Source organism: Egretta garzetta, unplaced genomic scaffold (assembly GCF_000687185.1).
Source record: "Egretta garzetta isolate BGI_Z169 unplaced genomic scaffold, ASM68718v1 scaffold184, whole genome shotgun sequence".
Taxonomy (NCBI): domain Eukaryota; kingdom Metazoa; phylum Chordata; class Aves; order Pelecaniformes; family Ardeidae; genus Egretta; species Egretta garzetta.
In genome coordinates, this window is record NW_009259484.1 from 251905 (window position 1) to 272807 (window position 20903).

The 20903-nt window shown below is 42.8% G+C and overlaps 1 protein-coding gene across 1 annotated transcript in view; it reads right to left on the bottom strand.

The window, feature by feature from the left end:
- Positions 1-20028, bottom strand: part of LOC104124837 (PWWP domain-containing protein 2B) — a 55235-nt gene extending 35207 nt beyond the window's left edge. The window contains exons 1-5 of the mRNA XM_035892770.1: positions 20008-20028; positions 19666-19796; positions 16502-16560; positions 10026-10178; positions 4539-4782 (exon numbers count right to left, since the gene is read on the bottom strand). Coding sequence (XP_035748663.1) covers positions 4539-4782; positions 10026-10178; positions 16502-16560; positions 19666-19796; positions 20008-20028 — 608 coding nt within the window. The remainder of the gene's footprint in view (positions 1-4538; positions 4783-10025; positions 10179-16501; positions 16561-19665; positions 19797-20007) is intronic.
- Positions 20029-20903: the final 875 nt, after the last annotated feature.

Here is a 20903-nt window from a genome sequence, read left to right on the forward strand (position 1 = left end):
TACATTTCTAGAAAAGTTGTAATGTGTCATACAAGGGTCCTTTTTATCATTTGAGCACCAGGCATTGCTAAGCAGGTATCAACCAAATGCAACCCTAAACCTGTACAAAGCCCCTTTTTATCACGGAGGGATGTCATTCATTTTCATTTATAACCTACTGACATTCCAGAAAAATTCGGGTGTATTTCTACAGTTCCAGGGTCAGAAGTAGTATGGTCCAGCAAGCACAAAACCGAGACGAAAGGATTCTCCACAGCAAGAGGAAAACCCTCACAGCATTCCACGCTCCTTCAGCGCCCACCTCCGACTGCCTTACTCAGGGTCTACGTCACAGCTCATTTTCACACCAGAGCACTGGTGGAAGCACGTGCACTCATTTTCAGCCTCTCATCTGTGTTATAAGGAACGAGAACCTAACGACAAAACTAAGGGGATCATTTTCTTGAGATTTTTGGTTTAACATTTGCTACTTTGGGGGGAAAACCAAACAACTTTTCAGGCCTTTCATATACACTCAGAAAGAGCCAGAAGCGAGGTCCCCTCCTTTCCCATGCCAGCGTTTACAAATTCCCAGAGGAACCAGAAAATCCAGCCGACTTCAAATTCAGTTTGGCGGAGGCAATACCTCATATTGGAGGCGTTCAATAATTTAAAAAACCACATTTCGACATACACACTTCTGTTTTAACGCCTCCAAGCAGCCTGATTATTGGAGCCACTACAGATCTGGAATAGCAGTTTGAAGGATCTGGCAACTCCCACACGGCACATGGGGCTGCAGCACTTCACGCAGGAGCCACAGACCACATGAGTATTTCAGAAAGGGCCTGCAAAGCCCTTGCCAACGTGCTGGCATTTAAAGTCCTGGCTTTCTCTTTCTAAGTTTTTAATTTAAATATATGGGCTACAGAGAAAATAAATCGGGGTGTATCATTAATGGGTTGGTTTTTGCAGTGCCCTACCTTGCTATTTTCCATTACATACCGTATCTGCTTCCATGGGTGAAAATCTACATCTCTCTCTTTTTTCTTTCATCAACTTCACTTGGCTGCGCCATTCCTGAAGCATTTCTCTATTGCTGAAAAAGTTAATTTATATCCAACTTTTAGAGCCACAATTGAAGAGGTGAGTGCTAACTGCTTTTGTTCACATGCTGAACGCAGTAGGATACTTACTACACATACTGGTTCCTAACAAAGAGAAACAAAATACCAGGGGCCTTGCCATGAAACATTAACTGGAGGAAGAGGAGAACTGCAAAGACCCACCCTCACTTGAGAGGAGGAGCAGAGCAGCGAAGAGCAGGAGACAGATTCAGACAAAAGCCAAGCAGAGTAAGGGAACTGCTCAGGGGACTGGGAACAAGCCAGACAGTTCACCTCTGGGCTATAGTTAAACTTGGTTAAGTTTAGATACTGAGTACATTGGCGTGAACATAAAGAAGTAGACAGTTATACCACAAAAAGTTCTACTGGGTATCATAGTCTGACCCATCAAATTTTTAAGGTTCATCAATAAAGGTCTCATTAATATGATGTCTACTCTGATTCTGAACGTCCACAGTGATTCTCCAGCTCTTTGTTTCAGGCCTAAGTCTCAGCTGCTTCTCCTTGTACCACCATTGCCTGGCACATACACAGAGTAACCCTCCTTCAATTCCACTGCCTCTTTAAAAATACTTGTCAGCTATAATAATGCCTAATAAATTAATAGTTTAACAAACAATAGACTTTGTTCCCAGTCTCGTTATAGATGCATTCCTACAGTCTTCCCAGTATCTTCCTCTTGACCTCTATATTCTGTCTGTAACTGTTCATTAATCTAAGGAATGCTGCAAGAAGCCAAATGAGCACTTCGTGTCAGCATCTCCCTGAGAACGAATGAGGGTCAGAAAAGAAGGCAGCCACGATTCAAAGGCAGGGCAGGTTGCGGCACGTGAAAGCTCGGCTTTCGTTCCCGGTGGTCGCTCTGCTGCCATGCACACAGCTCGCAGTGGAAGCAGGCTCATTTGTACTGGCTCTGGCCCAAACGATCGCTCGCTGCCCAGTCATGAGCACCCAGATTCACGTTTCTTAGGAGCGGGCATCCTGCTCAACCGATGGCGTTCCCTGCCTGGCTGGAAGGGGAGACGAGAATTCCCTGGCCTTTCTTCTCTCCTCCTGGTTTTCCCCTCTCTCCCGGTGCAGGGATGCCCAGGGAGCACCAAAGCACACCAGGTTTAACCCAAACCGCTGGAGCACAGAGCTGCACTTTGTGCAGCCCCCAAACCCAGGGCATTGCCCTTTCGTAACACAGCCACCTGGAGCTGCCAGGAGTGCCAGGGAGATGCCTTTGTCCTGTAACACGACTTTCGTAACCCCAGTTATAAAAGAAAAAAGGCATTAAGATGATACAAATTAGGACTAACACTGCCTCATTGCTCGGGTCTAGTCTGTAGTAAACGGATGGATTTCTGAACAGCAGTCCAAATGTAAGCATGCAGTGGGAAAATAGGCAGGGATATAAACACGTTCTTCCAGGAGAATTTGCTCAATGCATACACTTTTTATACCCTGGATATATCACCGGTTTATGCCATATGCAGAGTTTGCCCCCTAGCTGTAGTCTTCTGTCAGCAAAGATGAAGTTACATTTAGGTGTACATGGAATGTAACATATGAATGTACTGAAGCAGATTTATTTTCTGCTCAATTGGAAGGGGAATTCATGGAGTCCCATGGCTGAGCTGGTAAGAAGCTTGGTACATTGCCTTTCTTGCTGCCTTGGAGCAGCGTATTTTGTACAGAAAAGCACTCTGTATTTCCCCTTGTAGTGTGAAACATTTGAAATTACTTCTTTCCTTATAAACAGCCAACTAGGCAATCTATTAAGAAGCTAAGCAGCAACTTCTAAAAGACAATGACATTGCAATACTTGCCTTTTCCTTTGTTCAGATAAAGCTTGTTCCTCTTTCAGCTCCTTTTCTGCTACCGATCTGCACTTTTCAGCTCGCTTTGCCCGAATTGTCCTGTCAAAGGACAGAGACTCGATAAATTCATTTCTCTGTGTGGACATGCTCCTTTTAAATTGGACAGTTTGATATTGTTGATTAAACACTACACAGAAAACTAAGCACATCTAATGATGGTGATATACACACTCTACACCGGTTTTTATCTACTAGCGATCCTGCATCCGAGCAGTCTGGTTTATTTCAATATAACCATGAAAATATTTAAAGTAGAAACTTACTTAAGCGATTTACCAAATTAATTACTTCACAAAACCCACTGCAAGCCTAAGGTGGTATTGTGAGGAAAAAAGTAAGCACAAACCGTGAATTCTGCAAGATTTTTTCCATAGTGTGGACACCTCAAGAACAAAACCCCCTAAACCGTGAGAGTATCGACATCAAACCGTGTGTAAAACACAGACAGCGGAGCACAGGGCGAAGCAGGGCGATGCAAGGTCTGAGAGCTGGCGGGGAGGCCCGGGGCGAGGACGGGCTGGCAGCTCCAGGCTCTCGTCCCCTAGGAAAGCCTCACCGTGACCGCAGGGTGCAGAGCCGAGGCAGTGCCTCGCCACAGCCGTGCGTCGGCGGTCACCGAGATCTCCCCCCATCCCTTCCACGCTGATTAGGCACGTGGCTTTTTGCTGCTGACTTACGGTATTTTAAGTTTTCTGGGAGTGACATCAGAGAGGTGGAGGGAGGCAAACACGAAAGGGTGAGGAGCAAAAGAAAGAAGGCAAGGAAGAAAGTTCACAGAAAATATAAAAACGCCTTCCTGTCTTTGGTTGACATCTGAAACCCAATCAAACAGTAGTTTACAGTATCAGTCAGCTCTAGTTTATTAAAATCTAGTGCTAATAATAATTTTTAAGTAACAATAAAAAACATTCCCAAATATTAGGGGGGAAAAAAATCACTGCTATTATGGTAAACACTAAAATAGTTGGACAAAAAAATAAGATTAAGGACACTTCCCGTGCGTTTATTCTCTCCTTTACACAAATCCTCTTTCAGAAAGGATTCAGCAACAAATGCTCCCAAATAGGGTTTGCATTATTTGCATATTGTCAAATATGACAAATAAAGCATTTATTAAATGCTTTTTATGCAAATGTAAGGAAATTTAACATATTATCTTGTATTTATACCGAGTTATTTATCATACTGCATATACTGGAAATGAAAAATTAAGGTACCTGCAGGATTCTACAGCCTTTGTTACCCTGTATTTTAAAACTCTATTTCAGAGGAATGAATCTGGACATTCAAGGGTACAGTTATCGAAATAGGAATAAAAAAAAGGAAGTAAATGAGAAACTATAAGAGAGAGTGGTTTTTAATTTTGGAGAAAAAAAACTTTTAAGATAATAGAAAGTGTAAGTTGTTTTGTATTCTATATACGTATGTCAAAAATACCATTTATTCATCAGACCTATCTGGCAATGAGTCTAATGATGCATATTAAGCTTTTGTATTTTCCAGCGGAAACGCAGAGTTTTCCAGCACTCGCAAGATCCTTCTCACATACCACTGCGTGGAGCTTAGTCACCTGCAGAGACCAGCTGACTCGGAGCAGAGCTGTTCCTTCCTTCTGTGGTTTTTCCCTGCTTGAGGAAAATCATGGATTGCACCTACACGTTTGTCAGCAAGAAATTCTTCCCTTTCAACTTTTATAATTTCTTCTTTCAGCTTCTGGAATCTGAGCTTTTCCTCTTCGTTAGGCCACTCCTCTGACAAATCCAGACTGGACTGCAACAGTTCACTTAAGTTCAGCTTTTCAACAGGTGGCATTTCTATTGGAATGAAAGGGAGACTACTGTCAGCCTGTACATCAAGTGAATTAAGTTAGATTTTCCTTCCTAAGCAAAACACAGTGGTTAAATAGTGTCAATCAATCAATCCATCCAACAGAAGCGGGATTTGTTGGTCTTTTTTTTTTTCTTTTAATACATATTTTATGCTCAAAGATTTTTCACAAGTTTAAAGCACTCTCTGTTCCGGAAGAAACCAAGAGTTTATTGATGAACATGAGCAGAACCGGGGCTTCCTTTTGGCTGACAACTTGTGTATCGTAATTTGGTAAACTCTTCGCCCAGCTTGTTATCAATGCCACCGTGCAGCAGCTGATTCAACGTTCAACATCAAATGTACCGTATAAACGACAGTGATTTCTGAAACGGAGGAGGACATGAAAGTGGAAAATCCCAGCTTTATACTGGCATCTCTGCGCGGAGGAAAAAACCAGAGCGGAAATTAAGACTCACATAATGCATGTACATACAGGGATTGAGTTAAGGCTGTATATAACCCTAGTTTTTTCTCTCACTTCATTTTTCTGGAGCATTTATAGCCTGCCAATGTAGATTTGGGTATAAATAAGTATTACGTGAACTGTGTATGACTGAATTAAAGATAGAGTTTTCTGCATGATGAATAGGAGTTAAAAATATGTTCCATGCATCAGAGGAAGTAAAAAGGCAAAGCAAACAGATACAATAATCATTAACATACTACAAGTGCCTAAATGCAATCTGTGAGTCAAAACAGGGAAGATCTTTTAACATAATCAATTTAAATATGTAAAGTAATGTAACGACAAAAACCAAAGTACTGATGAAAGCTCTAGCACACCTTGCATTTCACCCCAACGGGCATCTCGGGTTAAACAAATTTAGCATTATCTCAAATTACACCTTTATAGGTATTAATCTGCACAAGCAACTGAACTTCGGTATTTCCACGACGGTGATTAATCCTAGGGTACGTCTATGCCCCACTCCAAAGCGTGACTTAGGCTGACGTACACAAACCACAGTCACCAGGGAGTTGTCAGGGTACCCACAGAAGCGCCAAGCGCAGCAGTAGCTGACCACCACAGAAGTCATCCACTCTTCTGGGTAGGTCTGTACTCCAGACCTTCCGCTGCCCAAACAATACCCGCAACAGCCAAACACATCGCAGCTCACCTTTGGCCGTGGTGTTGAGGCATGGTAAGGCACACAACGGTTTGGTTCTATATGAGCTATAGACTCACGAGGTTCCCTCAATCCTAGAGAAGAGACACACTGGATTTCATCTCCCTCCTCTTCTCCCATTTTAGAGAAAAAGCATTATTCCAAGGTACATTCTGTTATCCTCTCTGCATGAAGTATGTATATACTACTTCTTACACACTGCGCTCATCCAACATGAACAGATGGGCCACGTGGGTGGGAGCAAAAAAACTCCTGCATATTACAGAAGGTTCCCAAACTTCATGTGCATGCCCACAGATTCTAAATATTAAAGTCCACGGGATTGTTTGTCTTTAAATGTACCATGATCCAAACTACCATTAAACACGGGAACACAATTAAGTCACAATGCTGTTCCAGAGCCTAACTGAGAACGCTTTTGTCATTCTAATCTATTGCATTTGAATGAAGGAGGACAGAATGCAACCCCACATTCAAAAGCAGACAAAAGTCAGCAGAAAAAAATGCTTTTGATTTGCTATTTTGAAGAACACTGACAAAATCCTCAAAATTTTCAAAATTTTGTATCGCTGAAGGGGAGTTAAAAACCAAAATAACTAACCGTAGTGTTTCAAGTACATTACTCGTTTATTTGGAAAGGGAGCTGTAACAAATGCCCAAGGGAACCTGGGAAAGCAGCTGTAAGAGTCCACTCCACAACACCACCACCACACGACTGTCAGCGACTACTCCGCTCCTTCCCCACCAGAGCTCTCGCTGCACCCTCTGCCTGGCGGGGGGGGGGCAGCTGTAATTAATTTGCACTTGCTACAGTGAGTGTAGAAAGAGATCTCTGAAAAATAGTACTGGTCCACCTCACAGAGGGAGATAAACAGATAAAAAGGAAACAGCCTGTTTTCATAGCCTGCACATCTTTAAGAAGGAAATCAAGAAAGCCTCCTTCGGCTCATTACCGAGCTCCTAGCACTCCCCTAGCGTTCCGAGTACGGCACGCACATACCCTCGGCCAGATGTGCCCCGGATGAGCACCCCCTCACGCTCAGGGGGTTTGTCGCTTTAGTCTGACACAAGATGTGCTTTTGTTACTACCCTGCATTTCTTTACTTTAGGCAACAATTAAAAATGCTCAAAGATAAATTAACGTCCTAATTGTAAGGGGGAGGATTCATATCAATGAGCACAGTAAGAATCTGTGCTCCACTGCCCACAAGTCCTGCTTCAGCTTTGTGTCGTTTGCTCACTCCACTTGAGCGCTAGAGAAAGCTTAGTTCAACCAGATAGAAGCATTCTGATGCGTTTCAGCCATGATTAAGGATTCGTTACCAAAATACTCTGAAAATCTCTAAAGGGCATAATTTTGAATATCCAAGGGCCGCATTAGCTCTCATTGAAAAAGAAGGGTAAGTGTTTGGCATTTTATTCCCACTTCCCAGTGTTTTTCCTGTTTTGATTCTAAACGTTATCCTGCTGTTGATGGAAATACCAAGTGAACACCTACGCTTGGCGTTAGGCCTGTGTCCAGAAAAACAAACATTAGCTCCAACTACATTAAGCACAAATGAAACGAAGAGCTTTTTTCCCTTTCATTTCAGTACTCTTTGTAAATGAATGTGGCACCACGCACCAGTAAACATGGCAGATTTTTGCTGTGCCTTCTGCAGAAGTTAAATGGCCACAGTATGTTCCTATATTAAAATGCTAGTATTTAACAAAAAAAAAAAAACAACAATCCAAAACACTTAATGAAGCTCAGCCGCTTCCGCAGGCCACTGATTACCTTCCTAGGAAGAGGACATCTCTGATTTTCTTTCCTAACATTTAGCAATGGCCTGTGCCGATTCCTGCAGCGTGGGCAATGCTGTGAAATACACAACTTTGGGGTCTAGCTCTGTCATTATGACTAGATTAAAAATTAAACTAGGTCTGGGACTTCTAAAACAGGAAAATACATTTAAAAGAGCAATCTTAGATCTTTAAAGGTCTGTTTTATCATATCACTGGTTTCCTTCCTGGAAGAGTCTGTCATTTTTTTTTCCACATGATGAATTTGCACTAATTCTGATAGGCTGTGGCTCGAGGCAGGTATCGGGAACGCTTCCTGCAGGCAGGTGCTGGGCTTGCTTCCTAGCTCCCCTCTTCCAGTTAACTTCATTCCTGACCTGCCATAGCTCTTTTCCCGCACGATGCTTGTTTGAGGAGGTAGCAAAATCCGTGTGAAGCAAACAAAAGGTGGTCTGAAACAAGCCCTGATTTAGGTCTTGCAAGGGAATAGTTTAACTTGCCAACCCACCGAGCTCCTTAGCGACTCTGCTACGCCACGTCAATCGGCCTGCGGGCTGCGTTGAAAGTTCGCTTGCAAGTACAAAAGCCAAGCGAGGAGGATAATACAGACAGTACCTTAGTCTGTAACGTCACTCGAGATCCTGACGACTTAAAATGTTAAGCAAGCAGATTTTTAGGTGTTATGTGTGCTAAAATAAATGTCCACTAATATGGAAAAAACGATATAAACATTAAGCACTAGTAACGCAAATAAAACCTGTCTATATAGAAAAATGCATGGCTTGCTCTCACGTCATGCTAAAGTGTGGTGAAGTCTGAAACAAGAATTATAAACAAAGTCCTAAAACATGAAGACAGTAATCACGTGGAGTTCTGGAAATGCATGTGGTTCCCTTTAATGACACCATCATGGAATTGAGATTAATTAAAAAAAAAGTAATTATCTTTACATCGGTATTTTGACTTCATTTTCAGTATCATGGTATTTTGAGCTGATATTTTTATATTTCACCATATCACTTAGCATTTTAAGTGGCTCATTCATACTCTGAATTTACTGCATTCCCTTTAACGATATCACATTTTAACACCCCTAATTCCAGTCTGATACTAATGGTATCCGCAGTAATTAGCCTTCATTACAGGAAAGCTTAAGTATGAGAAGATGTCTTCGGTGGGAATATGCCCAGCATTTCTATTATTAATGACTTCTGGAATCTATTGGACCATAAACGATGCAAATGGCACCGCATCTTTTCCTCTCTGCTGACAGCTTCTTAGTTTTGCCCTCTTAATGTAAATTTATAACTGCAATACTGGGGGGAAAAAGGAAGAAGCACGATAGAGAGCAAATTGTGCTTGTTTTTGAAGAACGTGAGCTCAAACACAGTATGAAGACACAGAAAACACTATCAGGCTTCTGGTATGTGGATGAACAATATCAAGCAGCTTGTAAAAATTAGTGATGCTGTATTTACAGCACACTAAATTTTTTAACAAGAAGTGGGTCTGCGCTTCAGACTGCGTACAAATCTGGTAATTACATCCCCACCTTCCTTATGTCACACAGCCAGACAGAAGGAATTTCCTCCATCCATATTTCCACTTTCCTCTTGCCTTGTGCAAAGGCCGAGCGGACCGGTAAACCAGAGCAGGCAGAAAGCTGGTTCTGTAATCTGCCTGCAGCTGGCTGAAATAGGAACTACACTGACCTGTCTGTAACTTTATCAGCTCCACCTTTTTTCTGTAAGCCAGGTACCACATTTCCATTTTTTTCCACAGTCTTCTGCTAATTAAGTATTCTCTTCTGTTTCCCTAAGATCTCAATTTCCCCTACACCCCCTATAAAATATCATCTACCTGCATTCTTATCCCCTCTACTGCTCCTGTGAAGTGCCCGGCACGTGCACCAACCATTTTTCATCTCAATGAAATGGCCCGACCTTCCGTTCATGCTCCTTCTCTGCTGATTCTGAAGAAAGCTTCTCTGAAACTTCGTCTTCTGTTTCTCTAACGACATCACATGTAATTAAGGCTTCCTCTTACACAAATGCAACCTCTGCTTCTCCACTTAGGGGTTTAAGATTCACAGTTTGATTTTTTTCTTGCAGCACTGAAGCATTTGTTTTTCCTCATTTATCCCAGCCAGCAATATCCCTTTCAGATACACAGCTGGATGACACCCATTAGCAGAAGAGCCCACAAGGAAAGCATCCCTTGCGTCACGCTTTTTCCAAAACAAATGACAGTAAGTGCACACAAATGCATCTCCAACGTACCTGAAGTGGCTGGCTCCATACAGAGCTGTCTTCCTTTCCCAGAATCCCGAAGAAAGCACAGGATGGATTTTAATCCCTTTTGTATGACATCTTTAGGTGGAAATTCAAGGGGGCAGTGTCTCAGATTCAAGGCTGTCAGCGAAGTTAAGTTTCCTGTGAAAACAATGTGATTTAGCAAACACAGAATCATGGAACAGCCCAGGTTGGAAGGGACCTCAAAAGGTCACCGGGCCCAACCTTTCAGCATTTTGAAAGATGTGTGAGTTCTCAGACATATACAGTAGTTGAGTCAAAGTGAACGACTGGTATTTACTGTGTTTATGATCATTACCATCATTACATTACTAGCTAACCAGTACAACCCCTCAGCTGCTGATCTTATGCTTTTACTCATAGATGAATGGCATTTGTGGTGTTGAGAAATCAGGGGGGTTTACCTGTATTAATTTTTTAATATGAAAGGAAATGAATTAAAGATTTTAACTGAAGTTTTCCTTCTTTTCTTTCTAGTGCGTTGTTCTGATTTTCTGCTGCTGAAGTCATTGGGTCTATGTTACTCCTCACTCCTGGCCTCACCATTAGTTCTTCTTGCCCAGGAAAACAAAGGGCCACCATCCCACCATCCCTCCACAAGAAACGAGAGCGATGTAAATCTTTAGCCTCCCGAGGGCTACTGAGCTCCTGCATCCCGCAGGCCTGCCGCAGCCTCCTACTCCTCTCACCCGCGGAAGCACACGCAGCACGGGTTACACACGTAACGAGAGGGTGACGAGCAGGGTGGCAGTCACCTGGCACGCTCTGCTCACCGCCTGGTGAAATGGGAACGAAGCGCAGACTACGCACAATCCATTTCGGAAATCAGGTTTATGCTGATTATTTGTATTTATAAATATTTATAAATTACGTTCCACAGAAGCAAAAGAAAATTGCAGAACTAAATACTTCCAGTCAGTTTTGATCCAAACCAAAACACAAAACAGTTGAAATCTGTTAAATCTTTCAAAACATAAGGGTACCAAGTCTCTAAAAGAAAGGTAATACCATGTTTTGTCCTGACATTTATTTTAGACTGACATATGGTTTATAATAATGTATTTAGGAAGTGCAGCATTGAAAACAACACAGACAACCTCAATCTAATAAATCAGAATATATTTTTCATATTTTATTATTGGAAGCACACTCTAAATCTCCATTCACAGCTTGACTGTATACTCTACCCTGCCTCACTTGCTACAAGTTGACTGCTTAAAATTCTGACTGCGTCTATCTGCTTTACTCGTTACAGCATAAAATGGTATATTGGCTCTTTTAAAGTGTTTTTGTAAAACCTTACTTGCAGAAATGACAAATACCGTTACTAATAGCACAGCTATTTCATTTTAAATTACCAGTAATTAAAGCTGAAAGGAATGTTACAAAACAAATTTCACAACGTGATTAACAACTCCATTTGACATTACTGGTCTGGAAACGTCGACTATGGCAGTACTGACAAAGTACACTTAAAAAGAAAAAAACAAAAACCAGCACGAGAAGGCAAAGGGCAGCTGCGGAGGTGCTGGGGTCCTCGGGGAGCCCAAAGGAGCTCTTCCAACTTCAGCGTTGGGGACAACGGCTGGGTCCTTCTGGGTCTGTCCTCTTGGGGGAGAGACGCGAGACCCCGGGGCACATGGGCTCCTTACATCAAGGAGTCAGCATGCACAACCTGCTACGTGTGAAACCACACCACAGCTTCACAGGAAACTTACTGCAACGTCCTGTTACTGCCACAGAATGCGGATTTGTTCCAATTTCACTGACATGGAGAACAAATGCACCTAACACTTACTGCTTTTCAATTACATTCTAATTTTTCGTTTTCTGGTTTTTTTTTTCGGTCAGCCACAGGGTCAGAGCTGACCGGTAACTTATCAGCAGCCTAAGAAAAATGGAGTTTTGCCATCCCAACACCAACATAGTTACTCACTTGAGAGTGAAGGAAAATTCAGCTCACATCTCAAAAACATTCAAAACTTACTTTTTTCCCCCCACAGACCATAGCTAGAACTAGAACTCTCAAATTCTAATCAGAATTATTTCTTTGAAGTCTGCTAAAGTTGAACTCAAACTGAGAACCAATGTGTCCTGGTTTCAGCTGGGACAGAGTTATCTTTCTTCCTAGTAGCTAGCCCAGTGCTGTGCTTTGGATTTAGTACTACAGAATGTTGATAACTCGCTGATGTTTTTTGTTGTTGCCAAGCAGTGCTCAGACTACTCAAGGACTTTTTGAGCTTCTCCTGCTTGGCCAGGGGCAGAACAAGCTGGGAGGGGGCACAGCCAGGAGAGCTGACCCCAACTGACCAAAGAGCTATTCCAGACCATGGAACGTCATGCTGGGGGGGTCAGTCGATGGGTTGCGGGGAGAGTGATTGTGGCTCGGGACGGGCTGGGCATCGGTTGGTGGGTGGTGAGCAATTGCGTTGTGCATCATTCATTTTGTATATTCTGTATATTCTCTTACCATTCTCATTATTACTATTATTATTAATTTCTCTTATTAAACTGTCTTTATCTCAGCCCACAGCTCTAACCTTTTTTCCTTCCCGATTCTCTCCCCCATCCCACTGAGGGAGAGGGGAGCGAGCGAGCGGCTGCATAGTGCCGAGTTGCCAGCCGGGTTAAACCACGGCACAATGAAAACCAGAACTGTCTGAACCATTACTCTGAAATTGCGCTCAAATTGCAACTGGGGTGATTTAGATAAACTGAACAGGAATGGGACTGGAAAAATTGTTGAAATCCCCAGGGAAACACCGAGGTGAAAATTTAATTGCACCGCATGTGTATCACATGCTGGCGGCAAACCCAACGTACTGTTGTTGTGTTGTAAGTTAAGTTTATGAAGGAACAACACGGAATCAGCCTGCCACCATCCTGCGGAAGGAGACGAGTTCTGAGGAGAGCTCAGAAGGGAGGAATTACCTGGTGCCACGGGTCAAGGGAAATACTCAGGGCAGAGAAAATGGGGGGGGGAAGCACAAAGGAAGATTTACTTGACTACAACTTAGAACAGACCAGCACTGCTGTGTACATACTTACCTTACAGAATAGCTAAAGTGCATATTCTTGCACAGAAACTAAATATGCTGTTGTGTAATTATTGCTGTTGCAAAGAACTATATCCACAGAACTCGCATGCGAGTGTAGCTCTGTCAAACAAGCAAGCATTCCAGTGCTCTGAACAGTCGTATTGATTGCTGTCAGTACAGCTTCGACGATGAGGAATGCTGAGGTTTGGAGGGTTATTGAATTTACTACATTCTTACAATCTAAAAACAAAAGTTTGCTAAGCGAGCTGCAATTACCGTAATGCCTTTTCATACAGTCATGATTCACAAATTAGAAAATTACTTCAAATAATCATAAAACACAAACGCAGAAATGGAAGAGCTACACTATTAACAAGAAGAAATGGCTTTGAAATGCACCTTGTAAAGAACTATTTGGGAATACAATTAGATTTAAAGTAGTTTAGTATGAAGAAATTAAATCTATTTTTAAACAGAAATGATCAAAATGAATCACACCGATGACTTCAGTATTGGAAAAATGAAATCTCTTTTTTATCTTGCTGAAAACCACTCAGGTTTGAACATGATTCGAATGTAGTGGGGGAGGTACACAGGACATGCAGCTACAGCTCACGCTGCACGACGCAGTGGTGCACGCTGACTTCACTCGCACGCCTGGGAGGATGGCAAATGGGCACTCTGCCTCTCAGCACCCTTTCCAAAACGTTTTCCTTAAATTTTAAACTGCATCACCTACTGACATTCTTCAGGCTTCAGCACTGTTCCAGGATCATTCTAAAGAACGCTTCAGGAGATGCATCAATAATATTACCTATCTAGCTCCTACGCAATGCCTTCTTTACTAGGCTTGAGGAGTTTTCCAACAGTATCGTCATCCCCGTTTTACAGCAGAGGAAACTGAGGCGCGGGCAGTCCGGTGACTTACCCAAAGCCAGGTAACTCTGACTTCCCCAGCGAGCCACTGGTAGTCCCGGAAACAGAAGGAGCGTATCCCAAGTTCCCCACAACACTGCCCACCTAGTGCACAGTACACGGGAGCTTGAGATCGCTTTTTGAAACACGTTGGCTGGCGATGACTTGTCATCTTTGCTAAGTAAATTTGTAACACATGATAACCCTTACACGAATCAGGTGAGCCAGTATAAACGCTCTAGGAACAGCCACTGGCGAATAACAAAACTGGTTTGTTACCATTCAGACTTCTGCTCCCCTTCCAAAGATTTTTCACCCATTGAACAGGTAGCTTTTAACAATTAAAAGGTTTTTTGTCAATGAATGAAGGCAAACATTGCACATTCATTCCAGATCTAGATAAAAACGCACCTAATGAATGCAGACTAACAGCTGAGAGAGACTTCTCAAGCATCATCCTCCAAACTCGTCTCAGTTTACATTACAAACTTTTTGTTTGGTATCGATGCTACCAGCATTGTAAGATTGGTATTCTACTTAATTACGAGAGGAGAAGACCAAGAATCGCAGGACAATAACTCCAATTTAAGGTAGTGCTGACGCTGTCGGCATTAGCTCCTACTCTGTTTCTTATCTAGGTGGTTACGATGGCAAGCGTACAGACAAGAGAGCAATAGGGAAGGGTAGGAGGAAGAGTGGGCTGGGAATTAGCTCATGAAACATGATTTTGTCAGAGAAGGCTGCCTTGTCAAAACATGAGTGTTTTGTAAAAATACACCAGCTTCTGACAGCCCCTCGCTATGCCACAGCCACAATTCCCTGGTTTTCTCCCGGGTGGACTGCTCGGTGATCTCCCCAGGTCCCCGTGAGCGGAGAAGCCTGTGATGCAGGCTGCCTGGGACGTGCAGGGGACTCACAAGTCCTGGCAAGTGCAGCTCCACCAGAGGGAAATGAGAAGCCTTTAGCAGCCTGGATTAAGGCAAATCCTTGCATTACATGTGCCATCCTCTAGCTAAGGTTCAAATCACTGTGCCGGTCCAGCTCTCGCATCGTCCACTACGTAAGGAGTCTGGGAGCAGAGGGAGGCACAGTTCTGCAAATCACACGTGTACATATACACAGACACACGTATCTGTATATGTTACACGCTGGCAGCTGTGGTATACACATATATGGACATACAGGCTCTGCCAAGGGAACATATCGTCCCAAGTAAAGCATGTGGTTGGTAGGACAGCATCACCCCAGCGCAACAATCCTGCCAGCCTTACCCAGGATCCCTGTGACCGTTCAAAGTACTGAAGTGGCCGTGTGCGAGTGATTAAGGCAAACGATGCTGTAAGTCACGCTAGTAAAGCTGGCAGAGCAGACCAGCCTGGCCTGGGCCACCCCTACTCAATCAGGGTATCGCTGCACCGCTCGCTAACGAGCACGCACACAGCTTTGGGAAGCCTGGCTGCGGCCGGCCTCTACGAATGCCTCCAGCCATCTGTCATCACCGCACTGCTGCCCAACAAAACCTGCCCTGAAAATCCTGCAGCGCTCTTTTCTGATTGCTGTGGCTTGATCAAAACCTCCAACACAGCAGGCATGCTGGCATCCTTTTTTTGGTACCTCTCGTCCAGAGAGCCAGGGGAAACGGGCTAAGTGTCACATATGGTAGGATTTCCCTCATCTCAATACCAAGCTGTGAAACCTGTAATGATCGAAGTATTACAGTAGAAAAGTGTCCTGATCCAGGATCTGTCCAGAAAACAGCATCGCATAAAACAAGTTTTACTGTACAAAGGCCAACATACCAGTGGCCCATTCTACTTTGAGAGACCCCATGACATTTAAATCAGCAAATAATCGTTTTTGGTTCAGTCACCACTCAGCTTTGGAGGTTCATCTCCCAGGGACAGCCTCACAGCTCAGACACCACCAAACAGGGACAGGCCCCCCCCAGCACTTATGCTGTGAGGGCTCCAAGAGCCCAGGGAGCCCCAAGTGGACCATCCCAGGAACCCATGCAACTTGCTCTGTTTTCCTTAGGAATATTTGATTTGGAAATATTTGTTATTCCAAAGTAGTAACTGGTAGTGGAAAAAGAGTTCATAAAATGAAGTTACAAACTGTAAAGACATCCTGAAGCGTAAGGAACTGCTGTAGAAGTTCTCAACTCTCATCACATTTAGTTATTCATGTCTTACTATGCAGATGCCCGAGACATCTGATGTCCGAAACGGGTTTTTTACTTCAGCCTTAGTCAGAGAAACAATATTGAACATTTCTGACTAGAACACTACAGGCATCGTACCAAAATTTTCCCTCTTATCAATAAAGGCAATCATTATAAATAACATAAGTCATTTCCCCCCATCATAGCACATGTTCGTGGTAAGTTAGAACCATTCTTTATCTAAAGTATTTTAAAGTCTAACCACAGAATTAAACACTAAGAGCCAAAAAATGTCTATGATACCTCCAAAAAAAGTAGCAAGTACTTACCAAGCTCTGCAGGTAGCTCTTTTATAGGATTCCTTTCTAAAAGAAGAGTTTTCAATTGCCTTTTCAATAAAACAGAAAATAGTAGCAGCTGTAAGAGCAAAGTTCATTTAATTAAATAGAAACACAAGAATATTTTTCCTCCTTAATTTTTTTCTTGCTTTTGTTTCCTATTACAGAAAGGACTCCACAAGGCAAATCCACGCTCCTCCGTCGCTAACAGCAATGCTGGTTAATAACACACCCCAAAGCTCTCTGGTACGACAATCTGAAGTTTGCATTTACACCCATTTATTATACGCTACTTCAGTGTTCAGCATTTGATCTTTTTTTGCAAAGCCTGCTTATCACTTTAAAGTCTGATCCTGACTGTTCCAATTATAAACACATCATTTTCAGTTGTTTACAATTTTGCTGAGCTTCAACTGTTTGGGTTGAGTGTGTTCCTCAGGCTAAATCTGAGCTAAAATTGCTCAGCCATTTTTGACAATGAGATTAGAAAGAAATATGCCCTATTTGTATTTAATTTTGTCAACTTCTTTTTTTGAAAAGCTCCAGTATTCCTATTCTTGGAAGCAGCTTAGAAGCTTGGCATGGGTCACATACAACATTTACGGCATTTATGTCACATATCAGGTAATTTTTTTTTTTTTATATATCTGAAAATCTGCTAACATTTAGACAACTCCTAAGCTTCTGAAAAACGTCAGCATGACTGTGCTCAGAAAACAATTGGTATTGTTTAGCAAGTAAAATGCCCAGCGCTGCTGTACACACTGTTGCCTGGAGCATCTCTAATGAGAACCTCTGGGCTACTGCATGCTCAGGGTACAGGGACGCCTCATCCAACGCAGGGAGGTCGTCTCTTTCTCCCCTTGTAGCACACAGCCGCTGACGCCCCCGCAGCTATGAAAGGGGGACCATACAGAAACCATACTTTGCCTATTTCTTCAGTTTTGACTGCTTCATTTTGCCATTTCAATAGCATCCTTTCAAATGGCTTTTAATATCCAGCAACATATTAGATCAAATAATATTCTATAGACAGAAAAGTTAATGGGTTTTTATTTACTGGAGTTGCAATTTGACTTGTTTACTGTTAGAACTGCACAAAAACAAACAAGAAGAAAGCTTGGTAGTTTCTGTCATAATATTTCCTTACCTCTAGGAAAGAAAAAACAAATCAAACATTTTGGCAGCTGCTCAACACCAGATTAACATTTGCGGCAATATTTTAAGACATTTCAATTCAGTCAAAAAATGAAAGCACTGTGTTCATGTTCTCATTTTTGAAGTGGAGTACGGAATGCCATTTACAGCAAAGAACTAAGTGAAAGCAACAGGAGGTTCCAGACTCCGAAACCCCAATTCCCCCAGTCTGAGGGGCCACGGTACGCCGGGGCGATACCGCTGCCTCGGAACCCTTCGGCATTTATGGCCCTGTGCATGCAGAGCTGAGGCCCTGCGCCACAGCCAGTGCTCGTTCTTGCCCAAACGCAACCTCCGTGGCAAGGGTGATGTGGAACGTGCCCTTGGCTGATCCCCGCCCAGCTGTACATCCAGGTCTCGCAGAGATTTCTAGAGGGAGAAGTGTTAAGAGTGGTACTTTGCCTCTCTGCATGCCGGGCTAAACACATTTCAGCAACTGAGGCCAAGTTTTTGTTTGGCCTGGAGAAGCTCTTATCAGAATATCTATTAAAATCAGAGATTCACGAACAACTTGAGTGACCAATCGGTCGGGCCCCAAACTAGCACAACGTCTCAATGAGTCTCGGCCGTTGACAAAAACGACGCACTCAGCTGTTTTGAGAAAAGGATACCGAGAGAATTTCCAAACATCTTAAAATACACCTTCTGCTGCAACATCTAGTAAGCATAAAATGAAACTACAATAGTGTTGAGAAAGCCAAGTAATATTCAGTGCATGTTTCTGATGGGCGTTTTCTAAAAGCTGAGCTGCTGTTTGAAGTCAGTGGAAAAATACAAACAAGATAAAGCATAAAACACACAGGGACTAATGACTGCCACATTATTTGCGGGGAAGATGCACACAGAGAATGTCTTAATCTCAAAGGATCTCAACCACTCGTACAGTGATGATCACGTAATTTACAAACCATATTAAAATATATTATCAGTCCCGTCCAATTTAAAAATAATTTATGAAAGCTGTATTTAAAAGATTTGAAAACATCATTAAACTCGACATTTTTCAGCTATTTTTAGAGACATAACCTGCAATTACTGTATTTCTCTAATCACAAGTTGAACATATAACGATTCAAATAAGTGATCTTAAACTACCTTTAAGCATCTTGTTTCAATCACAACATGCCATGAAATTGTGGGGTTAGGGGTTATTTTGCGTTTGTTTTTTATTTTTAAATTAAATTCTGTAGCACATACTGTTCAAGGGTTGCGTCCTTTACTTCCTTACTCTTCACTTTAGAACCCCAACTGCAAGCAAACTGTCCTCTGCTGGTTTGGTTTGGGTTTTTTTCCTTCCAGTAACAAAACCATTTCTTTGCTCCTGTTAATTACCGTACGCTGTGATTTGTGGTCTTGCACTTCCGGAGCGAGAAGCAAGGAATTGTCCAAAGACATTAAAAACCCCAGCTGGTGAGAAGTCAGTTTTGGTGATCACACCAACGTGAGCAAGCACACTTTCCAGGGTCACAGCAGTACGGTGTATTTTCTTCCTCGCACGCTCCATCCTAATCACCAACAGCCAATTAATCCTTCCAAGGGTTAATACCATGTCAGCCAACCATCAAAACCAGACTAACGAGTAATAGTCTTTGACTGAACTGGTCTGCATTGTCACTCAGGAGTGACACTAGGTTTGAAACTGTGGGTCCCTATTTTCACACTGTAATAGTAACCTACAGTCAATAAAATTAAAATGGTGCAAAGCCTACGTGAAAAGGCAAACGGGTCCTACATTTCTAAAGCTCAGAGTTCAGAAATTCACTATGCAATATTAATTGGACCTTTCTGTTCATCTGAGTTTTAGTAAACCAAATTAAGTTTATTTACCGCTCTCCCGCACGGAGGTCAATGCCAAACAGAAGCACACAAAAGTCTGACTGCTACAATGAAATTACAGCAAGGCAAGCAGAAGACAAATACAATTGTTATTAAATTATCCGCATGACCAATGATCTTACCTGTGGTAACCGATTCCAGGGGGAAGAGCTTTAATCTTGTTATACCGGAGATCCAGCCAGACAAGATGCGGCAGCTTTTGAAATAAATCCTCGGGAATCGTTGATATGGCATTTCCCTCCAGATGAAAGTACTACCAGAGAACAACATAAACATGCTTTAAATCCAGAAAGACAGGGGCCGCTCCTTGGCACATCAAATGTGAAAACTCTAAACTGCTCTACATTTTTATGGGAAGAACACTGCTAGAGGGAATTAAAGGATACACAAGTCAGGCGTAATTTATAAAGGACCTTTTCTTAAAAAGCCCAAACAAAACAACAAAAAAAACCCAACAACAAAACAGACCAGGGATTAAAGATCATAGGTAAGAATCTGAAGCTTTTCCACTCAGCTGACGAAGCACCGAGCCCCTAACTGCTCTGTGCTTACTCAGGCCAAGGGTATCAGAACTACTCGTAACGATTCACTCGCCTGTACGCTGGGCAGTCTATACATTTCCTCAGTAAGATGCTCAATATTTTTTCTGCTGACATCGAGAGTACTTGAAGACGACAGGAGACACTGCTCAACAGCTTTCCTGATCTCTTCTGACGAATTAGAACCAGACAAATTTCTCTTTTTAAGATGTTCATCTCCAAAGTTATCGCCGCTGCCGTTGAACTCTTCAGAGTAGCTGTCACCCATCTGCCAGAGCAAGCCTGGAATACAGGCTCAGGAATTCAAACCCACCAGCCGAAGGCCGGTCATGAGCTGAGAAAGACAACAATGCGTTGTGGAAAAAGAACACACACAACCACAGAAACACAGAATGTTTGGGGTTGGAAGGGACCCCTAGAGGTCATCTAGTCCAACCCCCAATGCATGTTTCTTTTATATCTATTATTAATTTGCAGATTATCCCCAGTGCCATGTGTTCTTTGTACGATACAAAAATCAAGTTGTGCTTTATATACATACTCATAATAGGGTTTATTATAGAGTTTATCATAAGACATATTTAAAGGTATAGTAAATAAGAAAACCCATTTGGCCCATGTGGCTATTCCGCCCCGCACACCACATCCTATGTGGGCTTGGCGGAAACACTGACACACACAAAGAGCCTTCCGACAGCAGACGGCCCTGCCCACCCTCCATCCCGGCTCTCACCGCTTCTCCCCGTTCCGCTGAGCCTCGCCCCTTGCCGGGGGCGCCGGCGGGAGGCAGGGAGCGTGGCGAGGCCTCGGGGGCCCTTCCA